The sequence below is a fragment of the Podarcis muralis genome, chromosome W (assembly GCF_964188315.1).
Source record: "Podarcis muralis chromosome W, rPodMur119.hap1.1, whole genome shotgun sequence".
Classification (NCBI taxonomy): Eukaryota; Metazoa; Chordata; class Lepidosauria; order Squamata; family Lacertidae; genus Podarcis; species Podarcis muralis.
In genome coordinates, this window is record NC_135674.1 from 7,503,191 (window position 1) to 7,528,813 (window position 25,623).

The 25,623-nt window shown below is 48.0% G+C and overlaps 1 protein-coding gene across 1 annotated transcript in view; it reads left to right on the plus strand.

Annotated features, from left to right (window-relative positions):
- The first annotated feature begins 767 nt into the window (after positions 1 to 767).
- Positions 768 to 25,623, plus strand: part of LOC144326454 (U3 small nucleolar RNA-associated protein 14 homolog A-like) — a 56,106-nt gene continuing 31,250 nt past the window's right edge. The window contains exons 1-7 of the mRNA XM_077922998.1: positions 768 to 782; positions 3,289 to 3,444; positions 16,425 to 16,541; positions 16,663 to 16,757; positions 17,909 to 18,032; positions 18,568 to 18,645; positions 19,816 to 20,113. Coding sequence (XP_077779124.1) covers positions 768 to 782; positions 3,289 to 3,444; positions 16,425 to 16,541; positions 16,663 to 16,757; positions 17,909 to 18,032; positions 18,568 to 18,645; positions 19,816 to 20,113 — 883 coding nt within the window. The remainder of the gene's footprint in view (positions 783 to 3,288; positions 3,445 to 16,424; positions 16,542 to 16,662; positions 16,758 to 17,908; positions 18,033 to 18,567; positions 18,646 to 19,815; positions 20,114 to 25,623) is intronic.

Here is a 25,623-nt window from a genome sequence, read left to right on the forward strand (position 1 = left end):
TCATTGACAGGTAGCGAAATAAGAGAATACATTGTTTCTACTGTTCCCGGCTGCTTTTAAAGAGGAGTAAAAGTAACTGAAAACTCAAACTAACTTTGGATTATTGGAACATTGTTTAAAAGAGGACAGTACTGACTAATACAAATAGAAACTGTTTCCCCTAGTGGAAGTTTTTGAAATTGGTTGTTCCATAGGAGCTGGGCTAGGGGAATTTCCAGCTGCAAGATAAGAAGTGTGAGACTCTGGGATTGACCTTGAGTCTCTTAAGTGATATGGCAAATGGAAAGGAAAAAATAGACGAAATGTCGACAGAAGAGGCCTTAGTAGTCGCATTATTGAAAATAAACGATTCGCTGGAACAGCTTCACAAGAAAACAGATTTGATGAATGTGAAAGTAAATGCTGCAAATATTAAAATAGACTTAATGGTAGAAAGTTTAAATAATCTGGGACAAAAGGTGAATACCAATACAGAAACCATCCAGAAATTGATACAGGAATCTACTCTGATACGGCAAACTGCGGATGAAGTTAAGGAGAAAACCCTTGCTGCTGAATTTAAAGCAATTCAACTGGAGAGAGAGAGAGTTCCATCCATACAAGGACAAATTGATGAACATAAGCTGACATTTGCTATGATTGAACTTAAAGAGAAACAGATGAATTTGAGGATCAGAGCCCTACTTGAGGAAAAGGAAAGTTTGACTGAGTTCCAGGAGGACATAGGACTAACATCGGTGGAGAAAGAGAGGTTTTGTGGGGTTAGTATGACCGCCAGAAATGTGAGTTTATTTAAGGACAACTGTGAAGGACGTTGGATTGAAGAGAAGGGGGATTTGGAAATATGGCCAAATCTGAAGCTGTTATTGTTGGGCCGAGCTGCTGTGGTGGGAATGAGGGTTGCTGTGTTCTCAGGGATGTTGCTTTTGTTTCAAACATTGCAAGCTTTGGATGGGATGGATTGTTCCAGGAGGTGGCAGAGGGACGTCTCTAGATTTGTTTGGCAGGGCAGGAAGCCACGAGTAAAATTTAAGATATTGACGGATGCCAAAGAAGGAGGTGGACCTGCCCTGCCAGACCCCTAAACTTCGTTGTGAACCATCTGCTTTTTGCTGGCTGAGAGAATGGTTGCTGCTTGAAAGCACTGAAGGGTTGGATAATGGCAGATGAAGTTGATGGACTATATGGAATTGGCGGAAATGACTGGCAAGATCCGAGACCAGGGAGAAGAGTCGGGGGAAGAAGACTGGAAAAAGTTTAAAGACTATTTATAGAAATATGGTAAAATTAATGAATGTTAGAAGAATGTTGGAATGAAGTTATATGGCTTTAGTAGAAATGTTATAAGGAATTAAGTATAAATAGATTAATAGAAAATTAAAGAAAAAAATAAGGCAAGAATGTGTTAAGATAATTATAGGATAGAAAACAGAGGAAGATGGAAAGGAATTGCTGAAACAATAAATAGAAGTGGAACACAAAAAGGGAGGTGTGAGGAGGTCGTTGGAAATAAGCGAATGAAAGATAGGATATTGAAAATGTTTGAGGTGTTTTTAAATTGTTTTTGTTTTGTTTTGTATGTAGTGTTTTTGTATTGTATTCATATTGTTCTTTTTTCTTTTTTCTTTTTTCTTGTAGTGTTGTGTTGAAGTTGTTTGAAAAGTAATAAATATCATTTAAAAAAAAAAAACAACCGTTAGGATCCATGCGGATCCGTGCTTCGAAACGACGGTTTTGGGCCATGGCGTTGCCAGATAACCGTGGATCCGAGTTTTCTGTGGTGCAGGTTGTGCCCCTGGCCATGATGTGTGATTTGACGGTGAGTTTGGGTTGGCCCAATGCAAAAAGCGTGAGGATCCATGAGGATCCGTGCTTCAAAACCACGTTTTTGGGCCACAGTATGACCAGGAAGCCGTGGATCCGTGATTTTTGTGGGGTAGGCAGTGCCCCTGGGCATGATGTGTGATTTGGCGGTGAATTTGGGGTGGCCCAATGCAAAAAGCATGAGGATCCATGAGGATTTGTGCTTCAAAACCACGTTTTTGGGCCACGGTATGACCAGGAAGCCGTGGATCTGAGTTTTTTGTGGTGCAGGCTGTGCCCCTGGACATGATGTGTGATTTGATGGTGAGTTTGGGGTGGCCCAATGCAAAAAGCGTTAGGATCCATGAGGATCCATGCTTCAAAACCACGTATTTGGGCCATGCCGTTGCCAGATAACCGTGGATCTGAGTTTTCTGTGGTGCAGGCTGTGCCCCTGGCTATGATGTGTGACTTGACGGTGACTTTGGGCTGATCAAAAATCATGAGGATCTATGCTTCAGAACCACGTTTTTGGGCCACGGTATAGCCAGGAAACCGTGGATCCATGATTTTTATGTTGCATGCTGTGCTCCTGGCCATGATATTTGATCTGATGGTGACTTTGGGCTGATCTAGTTCAAAAAGCGTGAGGGTCCATGAGGATCCGTGCTTCAAAACCACGTTTTTGGGCCACGGTATGGCCAGGAAGCCGTGGATCCGTGATTTTTGTGTTGCATGCTGTGCCCCTGGACATGATGTGTAATTTGACGGTGAGTTTGGGCTGATCTAGTGCAGAAATCATGAGGATCCACGAGGATCCGTGTTTTTTAACCATGTTTTTGCGCCATTGTGGCACCACGAAACAGTGGGTGTGTGATTTTTTTGGTTCTGCCTACAGACTAAGATGTCGTCTACAGTATCATGGTGTTTTTATTTTGTTTCAATATAAAAATCATATGAATTCATGAGGATCCGTGCCTCGGATCCATGTTTTTGTGGTGCTGCAGCGCGGCAAAGTGTTGGATCCACGTTTTTTATAGTCCAGTTTGTAGGCGTGCCTTCTAGGTGTGATTTGACACTGCATTTGTTGGAGTTATTTTTTAAAAAGTGGAGGATCCATGAGGATCCGCCTTTTACCCAGACCCCGCAAAAACACACACACACCACGTTAAGCGACAGCAATGGGGGGGGGGGGGAGAGAAAAGCCGCGCTCCTGCCGTGCACGGCTGGCTCCACGGAGCAGAATGACAGCAAGGCATATATATGTATTTCTCTCTCTCTCTCTCTCTCTCTCTCTCTCTGTGTGTGTGTGTGTGTGTGTATGTTTCAGACTAGTCAGAGCCAACAGAGGGTCACACTTTTATAGTATGTTCTGCCAGAAGTGGGTTCTGGCTTGACAACTCCCACGTCTCCTTAAAGAAATACCTTTGTGTCACTGGGATCTTCCTGCTGAAGGTTGTGCTTGTCTTATCTGTCTTCCTGCAGGTGGTGAGGGAAGCTGCCTACACTCAGACATCTCAAGCCCCGGCTAAGTGGCATCCAGTGGTGCAGCAAAACAGACATGCTGAGCAGCTAGTCTTCCCATTGCAACAAGAGAGTGTGAATGTCACGGCCATTGAAGAAGTGATAAATGGATGGCAGGTGGGTGTTGGTTGACCTCAGCAAGAAGTGAGAATTAGGCTTGAGCTGGACCCAGCTGTTGCACAGTGCTCTTGCCTCATGTTCAAGCCAAGCTATGCCCCTAGGAGTGTAGGAAGCTGCTCTTCTACTGTGTCCCATCTAACTTAATATTTTCTGCATTGACTGCCAGCAGCTCTCCAGGGTTTCAGGCACAGTTCTCTCCCAGCCCTACCTGGAGGTGTGTGGGTGTGCCAATCATCTACTGTGGCTTTTGTAGCTTGTGGTCTGGTAGACGGAATTCTGACTTAGCTATTCAACCTCTTAGCTCTGATCTCCTATTTGAGCAGAACTTACCAAGTGGCTGCATATAAGTGACAGAATTACAAGCCTGGTAGATGAAGGGAACACAGTGGATGTAGCCTACCTTAATAATAATAATAATAATAATAATAAATTTTATTTATATCCTGCCCTCCCCAGCCGAAGCCGGGCTCAGGGCAGCTAACAACACTAAAACAGTGCAACATTATAAAAACATTATAAAAATTAATTAAAATACAAATTGATGGCAACCATAAACTAAAGTTTTGTAAAGATTGCCAAAGGAGGGAGTCAGGCTGCGCCCTGACCAAAGGCCTGGTGGAACAGCTCTGTCTTACAGGCCCTGCGAAAAGATGTCAAGTCCTGCAGGGCCCTTGTCTCTTGCGACAGAGCGTTCTACCAGGTTGGAGCCGCAGCCGAAAAAGCTCTGGCTCTAGTTGAGGCCAGCCTAACCTCTCTGTGGCCTGGGACCTTCAAGATGTTTTTATTTGAAGACCGTAAGTTCCTCTGTGGGGCATACCAGGAGAGGCGGTCCCGTAGGTACGAGGGTCCTAAGCCGTATAGGGCTTTGAAGGTTAAAACCAGCACCTTAAACCTGATCCTGTACTCCACTGGGAGCCAGTGCAGCTGGTATAGCACCGGATGAATGTGATCTTGCAGCGAAGACCCCGTAAGGAGTCTCGCTGCGGCATTCTGCACCCGCTGGAGTTTCTGGGTCAGTCTCAAGGGCAGCCCCACGTAGAGCGAGTTACAATAATCCAGTCTGGAGGTGACCGTCGCGTGGATCACAGTGGCTAGGTCAGGGCGAGAGAGGTAAGGAGCCAACTGCTTAGCTTGGCGGAGATGAAAAAATGCCGCCTTTGTTATAGCTGCAATCTGCGCCTCCATGGAGAGGGAGGTATCAAAGATTACACCCAAACTCTTAACGGACGGTGCTGGCACTAATTGCACCCCCGCAAGAGATGGGAGTTGCCCCCTCAATCTCATATCGTCCCGTCCCAGCCAGAGGACCTCTGTCTTCGAAGGATTTAACTTCAACCGGCTCCCACGTAACCATCCAGCCACAGCTTCCAAGCATCTGATCAATCAGTGTGTCTGAGGCCGAGTCAGGATGGCCATCCATCAACAGATAGAGTTGGGTGTCATCAGCATACTGATGGCAGCCCAGCCCAAAACTCCGGACAAGCTGGGCAAGGGGGCGCATAAAGATGTTAAAAAGCATTGGGGAGAGTATCGCACCCTGGGGCACTCCACACACCAAGGAGTGGCGGGATGACAATTCCCCCCCAAGCGCCACCCTCTGTCCCCGACCAGAGAGAAACGAGCACAGCCATTGAAGGACTGTGCCCTGGTGTGATGGCCTGGGATTCCGATTCGGAGGATGAAACAGAGGAATCCCAGCCTGCACAGGAGTCCCCGCCTCCAGGGCCGGCTGAACTGGGGCAAGGCCTAGATGCTGAAGAGCCTGCACCTGTGGCAGTGCATCAGGAGCTGGCCCCAGGTGAAGCCCTTCTGGCCCCAGAGGGGCTTGATGACTCAGTGGCCACAGGTGAGCCTCCTCCAGGGCCCAGTAACCCTTCGGCCTCTCCTGATCTGCAGAGGCTTAGGGCAGAGAGGCGAAGGGAACTGGTTGCCCCCAGGAGGAGTGCTCGCCTTAAGGCCAGAGGAGGCGGGGCTCCTGGGGGCCGGGACCGCCCCTGGCCTTAGAAGAGGATAAAAGCCCAGTCAGCCTGGCCCCAGGTTGCGGGAGCAACGTCGTTGTTGGCTTCGGACCTTCCTGTGTTCCTGATCCCTGCTCGGCCTCCTGTTCCTGACTATCCGGTACTCCTGTTCCCTGCTCGGCTTCCTGTTCCTGACTATCCGGTACTCCTGTTCCCTGCTCGGCCTCCTGTTCCCGACCATCCGGTGTTCCTGTTACCTGCTCAGCCTTCTGTTCCAGCGTTCCTGTTCCCCGCCCGGCTCTGAGCATCGGATCTCGCCCCTCTTTGTGTGGACTCTGCTACACCCACGGTACCTTACCCCCGGGACCAGCACAGTTTGCTCCCGCCACACCCGCACTCCCCCTTCGTAGGGGTGCGTTCGGGAAGAGCCAGAGGCCATGGCTGACCAGGCGGCTGCACTGGTGGCTTTGGCCCAGGAGAACCAGGCCTTGACTCACACCGTGCAGCAGCTCAGTGACGCGGTTGTGGCACTTCAGCAACGCTTGGAAGCCCTACCGGCTCCTGGGGCCGACGCCCCGGCTCCTGGCAAGTACCCAGTGGCTTTGCCTGAGAAATTTGATGGAGCCCCGGCCAGCTTTCCCATGTTCCTGGCCCAGGCCAGGCTGTATATTCAGGGGCGAGCCCGGAACTTTCCTGACGACCGCACCAAGGTGCACTTTTTGATTAGTTTGTTAAAGGACCAGGCGGCCAAGTGGGCGTTGCCGCTACTCAGGCAAGACTCCCCCTTGCTGGCAGACTATACGGGGTTTTGCAATCGTTTGGAGGCCGCGTTCGGCAACCCCCAGAAAGGGAGTCAAGCCAACCGGGCGATTCGGCGTTTGAAACAGGGCAAGTCCACGGTGGCCGCATATACCACGGAGTTTCGGCTGTTGGCACAGGACTTGACCTGGAATGATTCAGCACTGCGGGACCAGTATCTCGAAGGGCTTTCGGACGAGGTACTGGACCAGTTGGCCACAATGGAACGCCCCACCACGCTAGACACTCTCATTCAACGGAGTCTACAAATAGACGACCGGTTGGAGGATCGTCGTCAGGCCCGGGGTCGCCGACACTTCCAGTTCACGGCATCAGCTTTTTCCGGCAGCCCCACGGTCACAACTGATTTAACGGAGGAGCCTATGCAGCTCGGGGCAGTGCGGCCACGCCTTTCCCCCGCAGAGAAGGCGCGGCGTCGGGAGGGAAATCTCTGTCTTTACTGTGGAGGAAGTGGACACTTCGCTCGGTCCTGCCCTGAGAAACGCCAGCCGCAGGGAAACCGCCAACCCCAGTAGCTGATGGCCCTAGCTACCGGGGGTCCCAAACCGCGCAGAATGGGCCTGCACCAATGGACTTGCAACATCTTATGGTTTCAGTACTTTTATACCCTCCAGGTGGGCCCTGGATCCTCACCCATGCTTTGGTAGATTCAGGGGCAACCCGCTCCTATATGGACGCTGCTTTTGCCGCCCATCATCAGGTGCCACTTCGGAACAAGCCAGTACCGGTCCAGGTGGAAGCGATTGACGGACGACTTCTGCGTTCAGGTGCCGTTACTCAGGAGACCCAGCCCCTGGTCCTGTGTTTCCAGCAGCACCGGGAGTTGCGAACTTTGGACATTGCCTCTATGCCCCGCTTCCCCCTGGTGCTCGGGATGGACTGGCTGGAAGCCCACAACGTTCAGATTGACTGGGTCAAACGGACCGTGCACTTCCCAGACCCATGTTCCCATGCTCAATCCGGGACGCTGGCGGCCGCGCCCTCAGAGGAGGCAGCACCCACGCTCCCAGCCGTGTATCAGGACTACCAGGACGTGTTCGAGGAACGGGGGGCAGACCAGCTGCCGCCGCATCGGCCTTTTGACTGCGGCATAGACCTCCAACCCGGAGCGCCTTTACCAGTGAGTCGCTTATATTCTCTAACAGAGCCAGAGCGCGAGGCTTTGCAGGACTTCTTGCGCAAGAACCTGGAGCGTGGGTTCATTAGGCCTTCCACCTCGCCTACCGCGGCACCAGTGCTTTTCGTTAAGAAGAAATGTGGGGAACTCCGCCCTTGCCATGATTACCGAGCCCTGAACAAAATTACCGTCCCAGACCGGTACCCCTTGCCCCTTATCTCGGAGCTGCTGGAGCGGGTGCAAGGGGCACAGGTGTTCACCAAGCTGGACCTCCGGGGGGCCTACAACTTGATTCGGATCCGAGCCGGGGATGAGTGGAAGACAGCGTTTGGGACCCGGTACGGGCAGTTCGAATATTTGGTTATGCCTTTCGGTTTGTGCAACGCGCCTGCTGTGTTCCAACGCTACATCAACCACGTGTTTCAGGACTTGTTAGACAAGTACGTGGTGGTGTATTTGGATGACATACTGATTTACTCCCGTGACCCGGCTCGCCATGAGGGACATGTCCGGACCGTGCTGCAGCGCTTGCGTGAGCACCGTTTATACGCAAAGCTCAGCAAGTGCGAGTTCCATCAGCGGACTGTGGACTTCCTTGGTCACCGGCTCTCTCCGGATGGGGTGCAAATGGACCCGGGGAAGGTGACAGCGGTTCAAGAATGGGCGGCACCCCGGAACCGCAAGGACCTACAACGTTTCCTGGGGTTCGCCAATTACTACCGGACCTTCATCGCTGATTATGCTCATCGCACCACCCCGTTGACCCGGCTACTGCGCCCAAAGACGCCGTTTTCCTGGGACAAGGAGGCAGAGGAGGCGTTTCAGGGGTTGAAGGCCTGTTTCCAGAGGGCACCAATCTTACAACATCCTGACCCCTCTCGACCCTTTGTGGTGGAGACCGACGCCTCCAGTACGGCTCTCGGTGCCGTCTTGTCTCAACAGATTGGTCCTGAAGCGCCACTCTTACCCTGTGCCTTCTATTCCCGCCAGCTCCTACCAGCGGAGCGTAACTATACTGTGTGGGAGCGGGAACTACTGGCCATCAAGGTAGCCTTTGAGGTCTGGCGCCACCATCTTGAGGGGGCACGACATCCGGTGGAGGTGAGAACCGACCACCGGAACCTGGAGTACCTCCAGACCACCCGCAAGCTGAACCAAAGACAGATCCGGTGGGCGTTGTTCTTTTCCCGGTTCCAGTTTCGGATCCGCTACATCCCTAGCTCTCAGAATCAGAAGGCGGATGCCCTGTCCCGGAAACCTGAAGACAACGCAGACACGGTACAGCAAGCAGAACCCACCACGATCCTACCTCCGGCTGCATTCCTGGCCACCCAGGAGGCGCAGCCACTGCAGGTTCGGGTGCGGGAACAGCAGCGGGTCGACGCTTGGGCCCAGGAACGACTCCGGGAGCTGGCTGAAGGGTCCAGCCCACAGTATCCGGGGCTGGTCCTGCATCAGGGCCTTCTGCTGCACCACGGTCATCTGTACATCCCGCCAGGGCCACTACGGCTGGAGGTTCTCCGGATGGCCCATGATGCCCCAGCAGCGGGGCACTTTGGACGGTATCGGACCACCCATCTGGTCAGTCGTGAGTTTTGGTGGCCCCGCCTGAAGGCTGACGTGGCTCGCTACGTTGCTGGTTGTGATGTCTGCCGGCGCGCCAAGGGACCTACCGGGCGACCCCCCGGCCTACTTCAGCCATTGCCAGTTCCACCGCGCCCTTGGCACACGGTTTCGTTGGACTTTGTAGTGGACTTACCCTCGTCTCGTGGTTGTACCTGCCTTCTGGTTTTCTCCGACCATTTCACCAAGATGGTGCACTGCGCTCCCTGTCCATCTGTACCCACAGCCAAGGAAACTGCTCAGCTGTACCTTCAGCACGTCTTCCGCCTGCATGGACTACCTGAGCGCGTGGTGTCCGACCGGGGCGTTCAGTTCACATCCCGGTTCTGGCGAGCATTACACCAGACCCTCGGGACAGAGGTCTGCCTCTCGTCAGCCTACCACCCACAGACCGATGGCCAGACGGAACGGGCGAACGCGGTGCTGGAGCAGTACCTCCGGTGTTACTGCAGCTACCAGCAGGATGACTGGGTCGACCACCTGGCATTGGCGGAGTTCGCCTATAACAACGCGGTGAATGCGTCCACCCAGCAGACCCCGTTCCAGGCCAGTTATGGTTATCATCCACGGCTGTTTCCTGAGGTGCTGCCGGCATCCGCGGTCCCGGCGGTGACGGAGTGGCTTCAAGAGCTCCAGTCCCAGCAACAGCTTTTGGTGGAGCAACTGCACCAGGCCAAGGAAGCGTACAAAGCCCAGGCCGACCGCCACCGCCAGGTGGGGCCGGAACTTCGCGTCGGTGACCTGGTTTGGCTCTCCACTCGCCACCTCCACCCCTCTCGACCTTCGCGGAAGTTGGACGCCCGCTTCACCGGCCCGTTCCCTATCGTAGACCAAGTCTCTCCTGTGGCATTCCGTCTCCGGTTACCCGCAACCCTGAAGGTTCACCCGGTCTTCCACAGGTCCCTTTTGAGTCCGGTGGCCCCACCCGACGAGTTCCACCCGAACCGTCCCCGACCGCAGCCAGTGTTGGTTCGGGGAGAGCCTGAGTACGAGGTGGAACGCATCCTGGACTCCCGATACCGCAGGGGAAAGCTGCAGTATCTCATTGACTGGAAGGGGTACGGACCGGAGGACCGTTCCTGGGAACCAGCGGCCAACGTCCACGCACCTGCCTGCCTCCAAGAGTTCCATGCGACGTACCCCGGCAAGCCGGGTCCGGACCCTCGGTTGAGGGGGGGGCCTGGGAGGGGGGATGGTGTGATGGCCTGGGATTCCGATTCGGAGGATGAAACAGAGGAATCCCAGCCTGCACAGGAGTCCCCGCCTCCAGGGCCGGCTGAACTGGGGCAAGGCCTAGATGCTGAAGAGCCTGCACCTGTGGCAGTGCATCAGGAGCTGGCCCCAGGTGAAGCCCTTCTGGCCCCAGAGGGGCTTGATGACTCAGTGGCCACAGGTGAGCCTCCTCCAGGGCCCAGTAACCCTTCGGCCTCTCCTGATCTGCAGAGGCTTAGGGCAGAGAGGCGAAGGGAACTGGTTGCCCCCAGGAGGAGTGCTCGCCTTAAGGCCAGAGGAGGCGGGGCTCCTGGGGGCCGGGACCGCCCCTGGCCTTAGAAGAGGATAAAAGCCCAGTCAGCCTGGCCCCAGGTTGCGGGAGCAACGTCGTTGTTGGCTTCGGACCTTCCTGTGTTCCTGATCCCTGCTCGGCCTCCTGTTCCTGACTATCCGGTACTCCTGTTCCCTGCTCGGCTTCCTGTTCCTGACTATCCGGTACTCCTGTTCCCTGCTCGGCCTCCTGTTCCCGACCATCCGGTGTTCCTGTTACCTGCTCAGCCTTCTGTTCCAGCGTTCCTGTTCCCCGCCCGGCTCTGAGCATCGGATCTCGCCCCTCTTTGTGTGGACTCTGCTACACCCACAGTACCTTACCCCCGGGACCAGCACACCTGGATCCCCACATCGGCAAGGCGGTGGTGCAGGAGTTTGTGATCGACCATGTCGAAGGCTGCTGACAGGTCTAGAAGAATCAGCAGCCCCGACCCGCCTCAATCCAGCTGCCTGTGGAGATCATCTGTTAAGGCGACCAGAGCCGTCTCAGTCCCATGACCAGCGCGGAAGCCGGACTGGAAAGGATCCAGAGCCGATGTTTCATCCAGAAACCTACCAATCTGTTCCGCAACCGCTCTCTCAATCACCTTACCCAGGAATGGAAGATTCGAAACCGGGCGGTAATTGGATAGATCTAAGGGATCTAATGATGTTTTCTTTAAAAGCGGGCGCACCACTGCCTCCTTCAGTTCCCCTGGGAATGTCCCGGTGCCAAGGGACAAATTGATGATATCCCCCAGGGGGGCCCGCACCTCGTCTGGACACGCTCTAATCAGCCAGGACGGGCACGGGTCGAGAGGACAAGTGGTGGGCTTTCCAGCTTGGAGGAGTCTGTCCACATCGGCTGGGGATATCCGGTCAAAGTGGTCCAATACTGGACCCGAGGACAGTCGAGGGGCCTCCAGTTCCTTTATTGTATCCAAATTGGCGGGGAGGTCATGGCGGAGCAACAGGACCTTCTCCGCAAAAAAGCTCGCAAATGCCTCACAGCTGTGTGTCAAATTGTTATTTAAATTTGGCTGTCCGAGGGACGTTAAAGACCGAATTATACTAAATAATTGCGCCGGGCGAGAGCTGGCGGATGCAATGGAGGCCGAGAAGTAAGACTTCTTAGCGGCCTTCACTGCCATCTCGTAAGTTTTCATAAAAACCCTATAAGATGTTCTTGAAGCTCCGTCACGGGCACCCCGCCATACTCGCTCTAGCCGTCTGAGGTCCCGCTTCATTTTCCAGAGCTCCTCGGTAAACCAGGGAGCCCGGTTTCTGCGGGGTCGCAGAGGGCGCTTAGGTGCGATCTCATTGATGGCTGCCAGGAGCTGGGCATTCCAGCCCTCAACAAGCTCAGTCAATGAGTCGCCAGGGGGAGAAAGGTCCCGCAAGGCTTGACGGAATCTATCAGGGTCCATCAGCCTCTGCGGGCGAGCCCAAATCGGCTCGCCACCTAAGCAGGGTGGGGGTGGAACGTCAATCCTGGCTTTCAGAGCGTAGTGATCAGACCATGGCACCTTCATCGAAGGAAACATGATCACATCTATACCGACGCCAAAGATCAAATCCAGCGTGTGGCCTGCTTGATGTGTGGGGCCCGAAACAAACTGGGAGAGCCCTAGTGTCGCCATGGAAGACACCAGGTCCAGAGCCTGTGAGGAGGGAGTGGCATCAGCATGGATGTTGAAGTCCCCCAATACCAGTAGGTTAGGGAACTCCAAGGCCCAGCCGGCCACCGCCTCCAGCAGGCCTGACAGGGTGGCTGCTGGTGCGCTAGGTGGCCGGTACACCAGCCAGACAGCCAAGCTCACCTCGGAGCCCCACACTAGGCCAACACATTCAATGCCGGGGATCGATGGCGATGGTAGAGCCCTGAAAGAACAATCTTCCCGGATTAATAATGCCACCCCTCCCCCCCGGCCCACAGTCCGCGACTAGTGGAGGACGGAGAAACCCGGGGGCGCCATCTCTCGTAAGGTAACAGTATCCCCTTTGCGCACCCAGGTCTCCGTCACACAAGCCAGGTCGACCCCCTGCGAGATGAAGAAATCTCGCAGGGTGGCGGTTTTGTTGCCTATAGACCTGGCATTGCACAACACCAGTAACGGAGGTGAGTAATCCTTGCTCACCCTACCCTCGTCTCTCGGGATGGGGCACAGATTGGAAGGGGTACGAGCATATCCGTATCTCGATCCCCTTCGCCTATGACATCTGCCCCCACCGCCATACCTCCCTCGCCCCTCCACAGTAGGAATCCTAAGCCTCATATTCGCCTCCATTTACAAAATATAAAAGCAAACAAACAAAAAACAATTACACCAAAACAAAACCAATCCCCACCCCACTCAACAACCAGCCCACCCCAACCCAAAATAAAACAAAACAAAATAAAAATACATGGATAAAGCCACCGTTTATGGTGGTACAACAAAATAAAAAGTAAAAACACCTTTAAAACACTTTAAAATATATAAAAACATTTAAAAAAATTTGCTGCAGCAGCACCAGTGTCCTTAAAGTTGTGGCGGTGGTGAGTGTGGGCCCCGCCCCCCGGGCCCAAGGTGGAGAATGGGCTTGCAGGGGGAAGAGCCCTCCCCACAAACTCACGGCAGAGCGGCAGCAGCCTTGATTTCAGCAAGGCATTCGACAAGGTGCCCCATGATATTCTTGTAAAGAAGCTGGTAAAATGCGGTCTTGACTATGGTACTGCTCAGTGGATTTGTAACTGGCTGACTGACTGAACCCAAAGGGTGCTCACCAATGGTTCCTCTTCATCAGGGAGAAGAGTGACTAGTGGGGTGCCACAGGGTTCTGTCTTGGGCCCGGTCTTATTCAACATCTTTATCAACGACTTGGATGATGGACTCAAGGGCATCCTGATCAAATTTGCAGATGACACCAAACTGGGAGGGGTGGCTAACACCCCAGAGGACAGGATCACACTTCAAAACGACCTTGACAGATTAGAGAACTGGGCCAAAACAAACAAGATGAACTTTAACAGGGAGAAATGTAAAGTATTGCACTTGGGCAAAAAAAGAGAGGCACAAATACAAGATGGGTGACACCTGGCTTGAGAGCAGTACATGTGAAAAGGATCTAGGAGTCTTGGTTGACCACAAACTTGACATGAGCCAACAGTGTGACGTGGCAGCTAAAAAAGCCAATGCAATTCTGGGCTGCATCAATAGGAGTATAGCATCTAGATCAAGGGAAGTAATAGTGCCACTGTATTCTGCTCTGGTCAGACCTCACCTGGAGTACTGTGTCCAGTTCTGGGCACCACAGTTCAAGAAGGACACTGACAAACTGGAATGTGTCCAGAGGAGGGCAACCAAAATGGTCAAAGGCCTGGAAACGATGCCTTATGAGGAACGGCTAAGGGAGCTGGGCATGTTTAGCCTGGAGAAGAGGAGGTTAAGGGGTGATATGATAGCCATGTTCAAATATATGAAAGGATGTCATATAGAGGAGGGAGAAAGGTTGTTTTCTGCTGCTCCAGAGAAGCGGACACGGAGCAATGGATCCAAACTACAAGAAAGAAGATTCCACCTAAACATTAGGAAGAACTTCCTGACAGTAAGAGCTGTTCGACAGTGGAATTTGCTGCCAAGGAGTGTGGTGGAGTCTCCTTCTTTGGAGGTCTTTAAGCAGAGGCTTGACAACCATATGTCAGGAGTGCTCTGATGGTGTTTCCTGCTTGGCAGGGGGTTGGACTCGATGGCCCTTGTGGTCTATTCCAACTCTATGATTCTATTCTATTCTATTCTATGATTCTATGACCCTCTCTATCTCAGTTCCTCATCTGAAAAAAAAGAAAAAAGGAAGATTAATACCATATAAGTTGTTAGGCAATCCAATGTTACTATGCAGTTACATACCCATTCAAAAACAAAGGAAACCCCAAAACCATATAACTTCTAGCATAAAATTTAATATGGTTCATACGTGTATATGAAACAGGGAAAAGAAAAACAGCCCAAACAACACTTAACTGTCAGAATATTTTCATTAAGGTTTTGTTGTGGGAAATGAATATCTATGAACTGTTTCTGTTATTGTTTTATTCATATTAGCCAATAAGCAAGCTAAATAACACTCAAAAGACCTTCCTGGATATTTTAGTCAGACAGGAATAAATCTGCTTTGCTCATATCTTTAAAAAATACAAAAATAATACCTATTAGGATTTCTATCGCTCCATCCCCACGGAGGGCAGAATTGTTCATTGTAAGAAAACCCCAATAGGCAGTTAAAGCAATTAAATTTGGACCTAGAGAAGATGAGCCAATATTTGGGAACAGTCACATTATCCATATATTTGGAACAACCCTTGAAGCAGTCAGTGGACAAATCAAGATAAATTGGGGAGCAGGTTTTATAAGCAGCAGTCACTGAGAAATTTGCATCAATATCTTTAACCTGAAGTTTAAGAATACATTTTGCCCAGTAGTGGTACTGAGTAGGAAAAAAATCAACAAAAGTCTGATAACTGTAATTTATTGATACAGGCTTTGGAATTTTCTTCTTCTTTTTTGTTGTTGCTAGAAATAATATATGGCAATTATGGGGTAACGCTATCTTATATGGGTTATCCAGTTCCAGCTGATCTTTATCCATACCTCTGAGTTACTTTTAAAAGACAGCTGAAGAAAAATCTAGAGAATTTAGCCACAGGTGCATTTTTCTGGAAGAAAAGTACCCTTCTGAAAGTTTTATAAGTGTTTACATTTTACTTAAGATGATGTGGCACTTTGAAAACTGGAAAGTGCAACAGAAAAGGAAAAGGTAGCAACCAACCACTTCCCTCTGTTTCTGTGCCCATTCACACTCTGTTGCTTTAACTGCTCTTCCTGCCTCTATCATGCTATTTGGTCTCCATGAGCCTGTTCTTTTATACAGCTTTGCCATTTCAGCCAAGGCAGCCCTCCCTCTCAACATGTTTGGAGAGCACTCATTCTTAAAACTTCCTGTCTGTATTGGAACTAAAACCTATCCTTACTAAAGACTCTGAAAGGTGTGGAATTCTCCCTCTCTTGAAAGGAGGGTCCTGTAGAAATTATTCAAGAATTGTTCTTCAGTAGGGGTAACAAATGAATAATAATAATAATACATTTTATCTAGCTATCTAGCTATCTGCCTGCTATGGTTTTTGCTCAGCCAATAACTAACATTCTCTTGGTACGATAAAAGCAGTGAAACAATAAAATAGGAAATAAGTTCTAAAAAGTAGTATTACAACAGTATGCATAGGGACAGAGAAAAGCTAAAACCATAACAACAGCATCTAATCACAAACTAAAACATTTCAGGGGTAAAATAAACAGAGTTTGAATGCCTGGGGGGGTGTTCCTCCCTTTTAAAGACTTTGCCTGGTTCTAAAACAACATTAGAGTTCAAGCAATCCTCTTTTGTGGAGGGTCTCATGCAAGTTGGGGCCACTGCAGAGAAGGCCCTTTTACCTGGTGGTCTTCTCATCATAAGTTTGCTGGCATAGGTTTTGCAGAAAAGGCCCTCCAATGATAATCTCAGGGCACTTGTGGGTACACAGTGAGATGAAGCAGTCCTTCAGATATTGCAGCCCTAACCCATGAAGGGCTTGAAATGTCAAAACCAGTCGAGCCTTGGAACTAACTTGGAGCCAGTGAATATGAGAAAGCACCTGTGTAACATGCTCATAACTTCGTTAGTTCCTATGTTGCCTCAAGTTTCCAGATAGTCTCCAGAGGCAGCAATGACAAGCATAGTCTGCGAAGGAGAGGTAGCATCCCTTCACCTAAAATCAGACTGGCAAATAAAGTGTTGTGAGGTCGGGGGGTGGGGTCCCCTGTTTTGTTAGTGACCTTTTGCAACCTTGTTGGACTAGTCTTTAGAGTAAGCTGAAACTTACCTCTCTGTGTCCATTCTTCCCTCTTCTCACCCGCTCTAAGGCACAAAAACCCCTGGAGCAAGAAATCTTTAATATTCTACGCAAAGGAAAGCAGCCAGTGAAGGACCCACTCCTGACGCCACAGAAGTCCTCACTGCAGGCCATGAGTCTGGAGGAGGTGAGTCTAGATCTAGCTGTTTCTTTCCCATTCTCCATCTCTCCCTCCCTCCTGGATCCCACACTGCCTTGCTCTGTAAGCTTTTACAGTCAGCCCTTCTCTCCGTTTTTGCGCATTTCAGGCACAGTTGCGACGTATGCAGCACCAGAGGGCTCGAGTCCTGCAGTCCTACTACAAGGCTAAGGCACAACGTCAGCGGAAGATCAAGAGCAAAAGGTAAGCAATTGTTGTAGAGCAGCAGCTGGGAACCTACAGTCCCATTAGTTCTGATAGCCGACCACAAAACTTTCCCCCAACCCCCCACAAGCACAGTTACCTGCTCCATACTTGATATTAAATTTTACATTGGGTAAAGACATGGCTGTGGAAGAACAATTGGGAAGCTGCATAGTATGCTCCCAGTTGTTCCTGTTCCAATAAAGGCTTGCTGTTAGTGCTGATCAGATGATTGGTCACGACAGCAAGGCTTGCAGGGATTGGTTGCACTGCAGAGTTCTTGAAGAACTCCTTAGTTCAACTGATCCTTGCCCAAAGCAGGCATTGCTGTAAGTGCTGATCAGCTGACTTAAGTTGGAGAAAATTTGTGAACAGCCATCCAACCCACCTTCACCCTTTTAAGTTGGCTGCCGAAAAGAAATGAGGGTAGGTGGAAAAAGTCCTCTTCTCACTTTTGTGGATGAGCCCTGTTCAGTTCCTGCATAGTTCCTTGCAGCCCAGAAAGGACTAGGCATCTTGCGACTTGCTACACTGGGCTCCTTTGGGAGGGAAGGGCAAGACATAAATGGAATTTAAAAAAAAATTAAATAATAAATAACAGGTGTGGGCTCTGTCTGTTTATTTTTTACACTTTTCTTCCAATGATCTCTCGAGAAGATGGTGTACATTGCTCTCCCTCTCTCAACGCCCCCATGCCCATTTTATCTTTATCCTGTGAGGTGGGTAAGGCAGAGACAGTGACTCAGTCAGGGTAACCTATTGAGCTAGACAGCTAGCAGGGGTTTGAAACTGAGACTTTCTGGCATTAGGCTGATACTCCAAACAAGGGGTGGGGAACTAGTAGTCCTCAATAAGTTGTTGGATTCCAACCCCTATCATCCCTGGCCATTGGTTGTACTGGCTGAAGTTGAGGGGAGGGCAGCAACATTTAGAGTCACAGTTTTCTTGTCCCTTCTCTAACCGCTTCACTGACACTGCTGCAGGCTCTGGCCCTCCAGATGTTGCTGAACTACAATTCCCATCAGCCTCAACAAGCATTGCCAATGGCCAGGGCAAACAGCTCTATTTCAGAGATGTCAGTTAGCTGTGTGTCCTTTCCCTCTGGCCTGGCTGTTCAAACCTCTGACATTGCTATCTTCCTCTTCCTGAAGGCATCACAGAATGCTTAGGAAGATCAGGAAACGCAAGGTGCTGAAAGAATTCGAAATGTTGTGGAAAAGTAACCCTGAGGCAGCTCTAGAAGAGCTAGCTAAAATTGAGAAAGTGCGTATTGAGGTGGGTGCAGCCCTCTTCCTGTGGTACTGTCACTGGGCTGCCAGGGAACGCCCCGGAACTGAGGGAGGGGGAGAAACAGGAGCCTGTAGAAGACACAGGAGAAGCAGAGGAGGAAAAGCAAGGGGGAGGGCCTCAAGCGGCGAGAATGCTCTCTGATGCTGAAGAGCAGCAACACCACTCTACCAGTTCAGGGACAGAGGGAGAGGCGGTGCCCATTCTTTCAGCACAGGACAGTTAAAGCGTAGGGAACAGAGGTGGCACTTGGGACTTCCCAGGCTCCTCTGCTGGAAGAGGAGCCGAAAGCCCCCACTTCCTGGATCTGCTACCGAGGACTCGGACGCATGAAGCATGTTCTGTACCTTGTAAATACTATGTGAATAAAGACTGTAAATATATCTCTGAGTGAGCAGAGGTATTCCTTGCCAAAGGCTTCTAAAACCATCACAGGTACCGAGATGAGGCCCCTCTGCCTAGTGGAGGGCGCTCTCTTACTGTACTCCATCATAGTGACATTTTGCCTTACTTCTCTGTGCAGGAGAGGATGAGCCTGAAACACCAGAACAAGGGCAAGTGGGCCAAATCTACAGTCCTCATGGCAAAGTACAACCTAGAGGTAAGAGATGTGTGGAGGGAGGAGGCTTTATCAGCCAAACCCCACTCTTAACATGTAATTAAACCAAGGCAGGTGCTTGAGAGATTTGATCGAGCTGAAATGTAGCTTCCAGAAAAGGGTTGGCTGAAAATATCAGGCTATTCCCATAGAAGTGCTTTTTAGAGCACCTTTAACAACATTTGCAAGTGGGTGATAAAAGACATTTCTTTTGTCCGCTTGCCTTCCTGCCATTGGGTGGATTTACATCCAAAGCCAAAAACAGATGGCAAATCATTTTCTGGCCAGTTGCAATTCATACCCTTTCTCCTGGGAAATTGACTTTCTCTGGAGAGTATTGTTTAAAATTCTTGGGAGGGGGAGGAAATAGTAGTGAATTATTGTAAGTTGGGCTGTTAAACATTTTACTTGCTTCCTGGAGGGTTATTAGAGGGGTGTATGCTTTGCTGGTCCTCTTGTGGCTGAAAATACGGGATACTGTAAGTCAGGGGAGGGCCAATGATAGATCTACAATCTACTGGTAGATTGTTGGACAATTTGCAGTAGATCAGCAAGCGTTTCTGACTTCTGATTGTTTAACAACAGCTATGTCAAAAAGAATCCTCCAGCACCAGATTGTTCAAGCTCTTATCTGAAATAATACAGAAACAGGTTTGTCTAGGCAAACCATCCCAGTATCTATGTTGGCTTTTGGGGTGCAGCAGATAACTGTCTCCTCCCCCTAAGCCTCCATTTTGCATATGGCGACACCTTCAAAGGTAGAGTTGTCATATTTCAAAAAGTGAAAATCCGGACACAAAAGTTGTTGAGATTTTGGGTGGTTGTTTTTTTGCCAGAGTTGTTGAGCTGTGTATGTATGTGTATGTGTGTGACAGACTTTTTAAAGCTATTTTATGGAAAATAGGCAAAAACGACACTGCTGACATGAGTTACCGTATGTCCAGATTTTTCTGGACATGTTGCCGATTTCCACCTGGACACGGCTTCCAACTGCAGTATTCCAGATATGTCCAGGAAATTCCAGATGTATGGCAACCCTATTCAAAGGCTCTACTCTTTGCACCTGGCTTTGGGGGTTGGATGGACCTGGGGTGGTTCTAGTGAAGAAGCAAATAATAGATTTTGTAAGCCTAAGGTCTGCAAGTAAAGGCTATTGCCTGCCTGCATTTCTAGGCTAGGCAAGCCATGCAGGAGCAGCTGGCCCAGAACAAAGAACTGACCCAGAAAGTACGCCCAGCATCTGATAGTGAGGAAGGTGGCAACGACGCTGACGCAGAGGGGGATCTCGTGCCAAGTGTTGTCAATGAGAGGCCTGCTGGGCTGGATCCAGACAACCCCTGGATGTTAGGATGGCCCCACACAGAGCCCAAGGAGGACCTTCCAGCTGCACCAGAAGACAGTGAAGAGAGTGACGAAGAGAAGGGGCCACCTGCAACCAAGGAGGAGACTTTGCTGCAAGGCTTCGTTGCAGGTCAGCAGGGCCAGGGCCATAAAACAATGCATGGTGTGGGGGAAATGAACAGATAAGGTGCTTTTATTCCTTGTATAATACGAGGGCAGGGTCATCCAGTGAAAATGATAGGCTGTATATTCAGGATATTATTATTATTATTATTATTATTATTATTATTATTATTATTATATTAATTTTCATTTCTCATAACAATTATTCAATATTGTTAGGGAACTGCCATCAGCTCAGAGGCTGTGTAAGCAACTCGGCTATTCGCTTAGAACTCAATACCCCCTCCTTTGAGATCCTGATGTGGAGACATGCCTTTAATTACTGGCTGTCCCTTTGGCATAAATTGCCCAATTACCATCTTATTCAGTGCCTTTGGAGAGATGAATTTACCAGCCCATGGGCAACAAAAATCCATTCCAAACTGTTGTCTTATGGAATCTCTCCTTCCGATATACTAAAGCTAGATCTAATTACAGCAAAAAAGGTCATCAAACAAAGATTGGAGGAGGTTGAATTGCAACAAAATCTTACTACAGGTGGAGGTACATGTTCCCCGATAAATCAGGGCATTACATTTATGTCCCAGATACCTCGATATCTGTCTACCTTATCGGTTGCGTCGCATAGATTCGCTTTTGTTAGAGCCAGATTTAATGTGTTCCCCTCAAATGTGCTGAGCAATAGATTTTCTAACGGTAAAACCTCTGTTTTATGCGCATGTGACAACAAATCAATAGAATCCCTTTATCATATCTTGTTTAATTGTCCTTTATATATTGTTCCCCGATCAAGGATTCTGAGTTCAATCATTTTGGAAACTGTTGCTAAACCACCTGAATCACATCTAGCCTATCTACTCCAGGACATTGACTCTTATAGAACATTACAGGTTGCCAGATTCCTGAATTCAGTTCTTTCATATAAAAGACTTCATGGAATGCTGCATGACTATTAAGAATCTAGTAAACTCTATCCACCATCTTTATATTCAAGGCCACAATATGGTACATCTAGAGATTGTATGTAACGTGAAGGAGATTATGCGTTGAAATATTTTAGTTGATATTTTAGAATGTAAAATGCTATTTTATTTATTGATTGGTTTTACCTTGTGGGCTTATAGCCGAATAAAGTATTATCTATCTATCTATCTATCAGAGGCGAGAGGTGGAAGGGCAGTTGAGTTACAGGGAGTCTCTGAAGATCAGATCGTGAGAAGCAGCACTTCCTCCGCGGAGGAGGAAAGCCATGCCTCCAGTGGGGAAGGGGTGCAGGTCTCGGAGGATGCAAGGGAGAGACACAGCACCGAGCATGAACAAAGCGGGGGGGAGGCAGGTCCCCCTCTGCCCACGCCCTCTCTGCGCAGTCAGTTTATGCGCAGAGAGGGGAGGCGTAGGATGGGGGTCAAAAGACTGCTATGCTGGGGAAAGTTTAAGGACCGCCCACTCCCAGATTCTGCTAGCGACTGAGCAGACATGGAATTGAGACGCTCTGCACTGTAAATGCTTTGCACAGATAATAAAGCCTTGAAAAGACCGGTGGGAGTCTTGCCTCTTTGCTCTCGAGCAACCACTCTGGCATACATAACAAATATCATCATTTAACATCCGTTTTCTAGTTTTCCCCCTCCCTGTTGACTTCCCCCAACTTCTATTTCTGGTTTGTTACACCAAATGTTACATTCTGTTTATACATAATGTTCTGTTATCACTAATTCTATTTCTTGTTCTCTGTAAATAAAGTTGTGAATGTTTATTTAAATCCTGCCAACGAGTCCATTTTTTGTTTTGTTTCTGCAAGTATGTTGTAAAGGGTTCCCATTCTCTTCCAAAGTCACTATTGTCCTTTTCACACAGTTTGTCCGTTAATTTTGCCAGTTCTGCATAGTTCATCAATTTTTCTTTTTTCTTTTTTTAAATAATTTTTATTAATTTTCCAAGCATATAATAAAAACAAACAATCAAACAAAACAAACAAAACATACAAACATATAAACATGTATACTTTTGTAATCTTATCTTCCTACACCTTGCTTCCCGGACTTCCCCATACCTCCCCTTTTCTGCATCCTTGTTTTTGCCTTTCTTCAGCAACCCTCCAACTAATTAATTAATTCACTTTCATTCTAATTTCCTTAACTTGTTGTTTACAGCTGCAATTCTCTATTTCTTAACACCTTAACATCTCATTACACTTCAATTTTACAACAATTTTTAAGGTAAGTTTTAAATTTCTTCCAGTCTTCTTCCACTGTCTCTTTCCCCTGGTCACGGATTCTGCCGGTCATCTCTGCCAATCCCATGTAGTCGATCACCTTCGCTTGCCATTCTTCCAGAGTGGGTAACTCTTGTGTCTTCCAATACTTTGCCAAAAGAATTCTTGCTGCTGCAGTAGCATACATAAAAAACGTCCTATCCTTCCTTGTCACCAATTGGCCAACCATGCCCAGGAGAAAAGCCTCAGGCTTTTTAGAGAAGGTCCATTTAAGAACCTTCTTAATTTCATTATAGATCATTTCCCAAAAGGCTTTAATCTTTGGGCATGTCCACCAAAGGTGATAAAAGGTACCTTCAGTCTCATTACATTTCCAGCATTTGTTGTTGGGCAAGTGATAAATTTTTGCAAGCTTGACTGGGGTCATGTACCACCTGTAAATCATTTTCATAATGTTTTCTCTTAATGCATTACATGCCGTAAACTTAACACCAGTATTCCATAACTGTTCCCAGTCAGCAAACATAATATCATGACCAATGTCTTGTGCCCATTTAATCATAGCTGATTTAACCGTTTCATCCTGTGTATTCCATTTCAACAGCAAATTATACATTCTTGACAAGTTCTTAGTATTGGATTCTAACAGTTCTGTTTCTAGTTTTGACCTCTCCATCTGGAAACCTATTTTCCTGTCCTGTTTAAATACCTCGTTTATCTGGAGGTAATGCAACCAGTCTCTTACCTTAGATTTTAATTTCTCATAACTCTGTAGTTTAACTCTTTCTCCGTCTTGTTCTAAGATTTCACAGTATTTTGGCCATTTCGACTCCATATTAAGTTTTTTAGTCTCTTTAGCTTCCATTGGTGATAACCACCTGGGAGTTTTGCTTTCCAATAGGTCTTTGTATCTTATCCACACATTGTATAATGCTTTCCTAACAATATGGTTTTTAAAGCCTTTATGCGATTTTACCTTGTCATACCATATATATGCATGCCAACCAAATCTATTGTCATACCCTTCCAGATCCAAAATGTCTGTATTCTCAAGAAGCAGCCATTGTTTCAACCAGCAGAAAGCTGCCAATTCATAGTAGAGTCTTAAGTCCGGCAGGGCAAACCCCCCTCTATCTTTTGCGTCAGTTAAAATCTTAAATTTTATTCTGGGCTTTTTGCCCTGCCAGACAAATTTGGATATGTCTTTCTGCCACTTCTTGAAACAGTCCATCTTATCCATGATCTGGAGTGTCTGAAATAAAAACAGCATTCTAGGCAATACATTCATCTTAATGACAGCAATTCGGCCTAACAAGGAAAGTCTCAATCTTGACCATATTTCTAGATCTTTCTTTACTTCTGTCCAACATTTGTCATTGTTGTCCTTAAATAAGTTTACATTCTTAGATGTCAGATTTACCCCCAGGTACTTCACTTTTTTTGTGATCTCTAAACCTGTTTCACTCTGAAACTTCTCTTTTTCAGCCATTGTTAGATTTTTCTCCAACACTTTTGTTTTCTGTTTGTTCAGTTTAAATCCTGCTACTTGACCAAATATCTCAATTAGTTCTAATACTCTTTTGGTACTAGTATCTGGCTGTTGCAAAGTCAATACTAGGTCATCTGCAAATGCCCTTAGTTTGTAATGTCTGGCTCCGACCTGAACTCCTTTAACCAACTGGTCCTTTCTAATCATATTTAACAAGACCTCCAGGACTGATATAAAAAGTAAAGGGGATATTGGGCATCCCTGTCGTGTACCTTTTTCTATAGGTATTTCTTCCGTAACCACATTATTTACAATTAACTTTGCTTTTTGTTTAGAATATATAGCACCTATACCGTTTTCAAAACCTTGGCCTACCCCCATCCCTTGGAGATTCTTCTTCATAAAACTCCAGCAAATGTTATCAAAGGCTTTCTCCGCATCCACAAAAATTAAAACAGCTTTCCTATTAATGTCCACTTCTAACAATTCCAAAATGTCTATAATGTTCCTCACATTATCTGACATATGTCTCCCTGGAAGAAAGCCAGTTTGGTCCTTGTGAATCTCCCCTACCAACACTCTCTTCAGTCTTTTTGCCAAAATGTCTGCAAAAATTTTGTAATCCACATTAAGTAGTGATATAGGGCGGTAGTTTTTAACCTGGTTCTTTTCAGTCTCAGTTTTCGGTATAAGTGAGATGAAAGCTTCTTTCCACGATTCAGGTGCCTTTTCCCCCTCCAAAATTTCATTGCAAACTTCCATCAGTGGTTGTACTAGCCATTCCTTCAATGCTTTATAATATTTAGCCGTCAAACCATCTGGTCCTGGAGATTTTCCCAATTGCATATTCTGAATGGCACCCTCTATTTCTTGTCCTGTTATTTTCTCATTCAAAATCATTTTGCTTTGCTCTGAAATCTTTGGTAATCCATACTTCTTGATAAATTCTTCTATTTCTTGTTCGTTGACTGGCCCTTGTGCATATAATTTCCTTAAAAAACTTTGAAAGCAATTACTTATCTCATTTGGTTTGTGGATTATCTTTCTGTCCATTTCCAGACTTGTCACAGTGTTCAGTTTTTGCCTCTTTTTCAGTTGCCATGACAGAAGTTTCCCACATTTATCTGCCGATTCAAATGTCTTTTGTCTCATTTGCTTTATTTTCCATTCTATCTCTTGATTCATCAATTCCATGTATTGCATCTGGTAGTACTTTATTTCCCTCAAAATCTCATGAGACTTTGGTTTAGACCTCAATTTCTTTTCACCTTCTTTCATTTTTTCCAAGATTTTCTCTTTCCTCTCATTCTGCTTTTTCCTCTTTATGGAATTTTGTTGTATTAGGAAACCTCGCATCACGGCCTTGCTTGCGTCCCAAATTGTTCTTTTCTCCACATTAGTTCTCAAGTTTATCTCAAAGTAATCTTTCAATGCCTTTTGGGCCTTCTTGTAGATCTCCTCATCTTTAAATAGGGTGTCATTCATCCTCCATCTAAAGGTTCCAGTTGTTGCTAGCTTCATCTCCATCTTCACAGCATTATGGTCGGAGCAATTCTTTGGGCAGATTCCAACTTTTTTTATCCTTGGCGCCATACTACTAGTTACCCAAATTTGGTCGATCCTTGTCCATGTCATTTTTGCTTCAGAGAAAAAAGTTCCCTCTCTCTCAAGAGGGTTCCTTACTCTCCAAATATCGATCAAGTCCAGTGTTTCAGTCATTTCAAAAAAGGTCTTTGGTAGTCTCCCTTCCTTAGAAATTGTTTGTCTCTGTGCCTTGTCCATGTTTGTAGAAACAACACCGTTCATGTCTCCC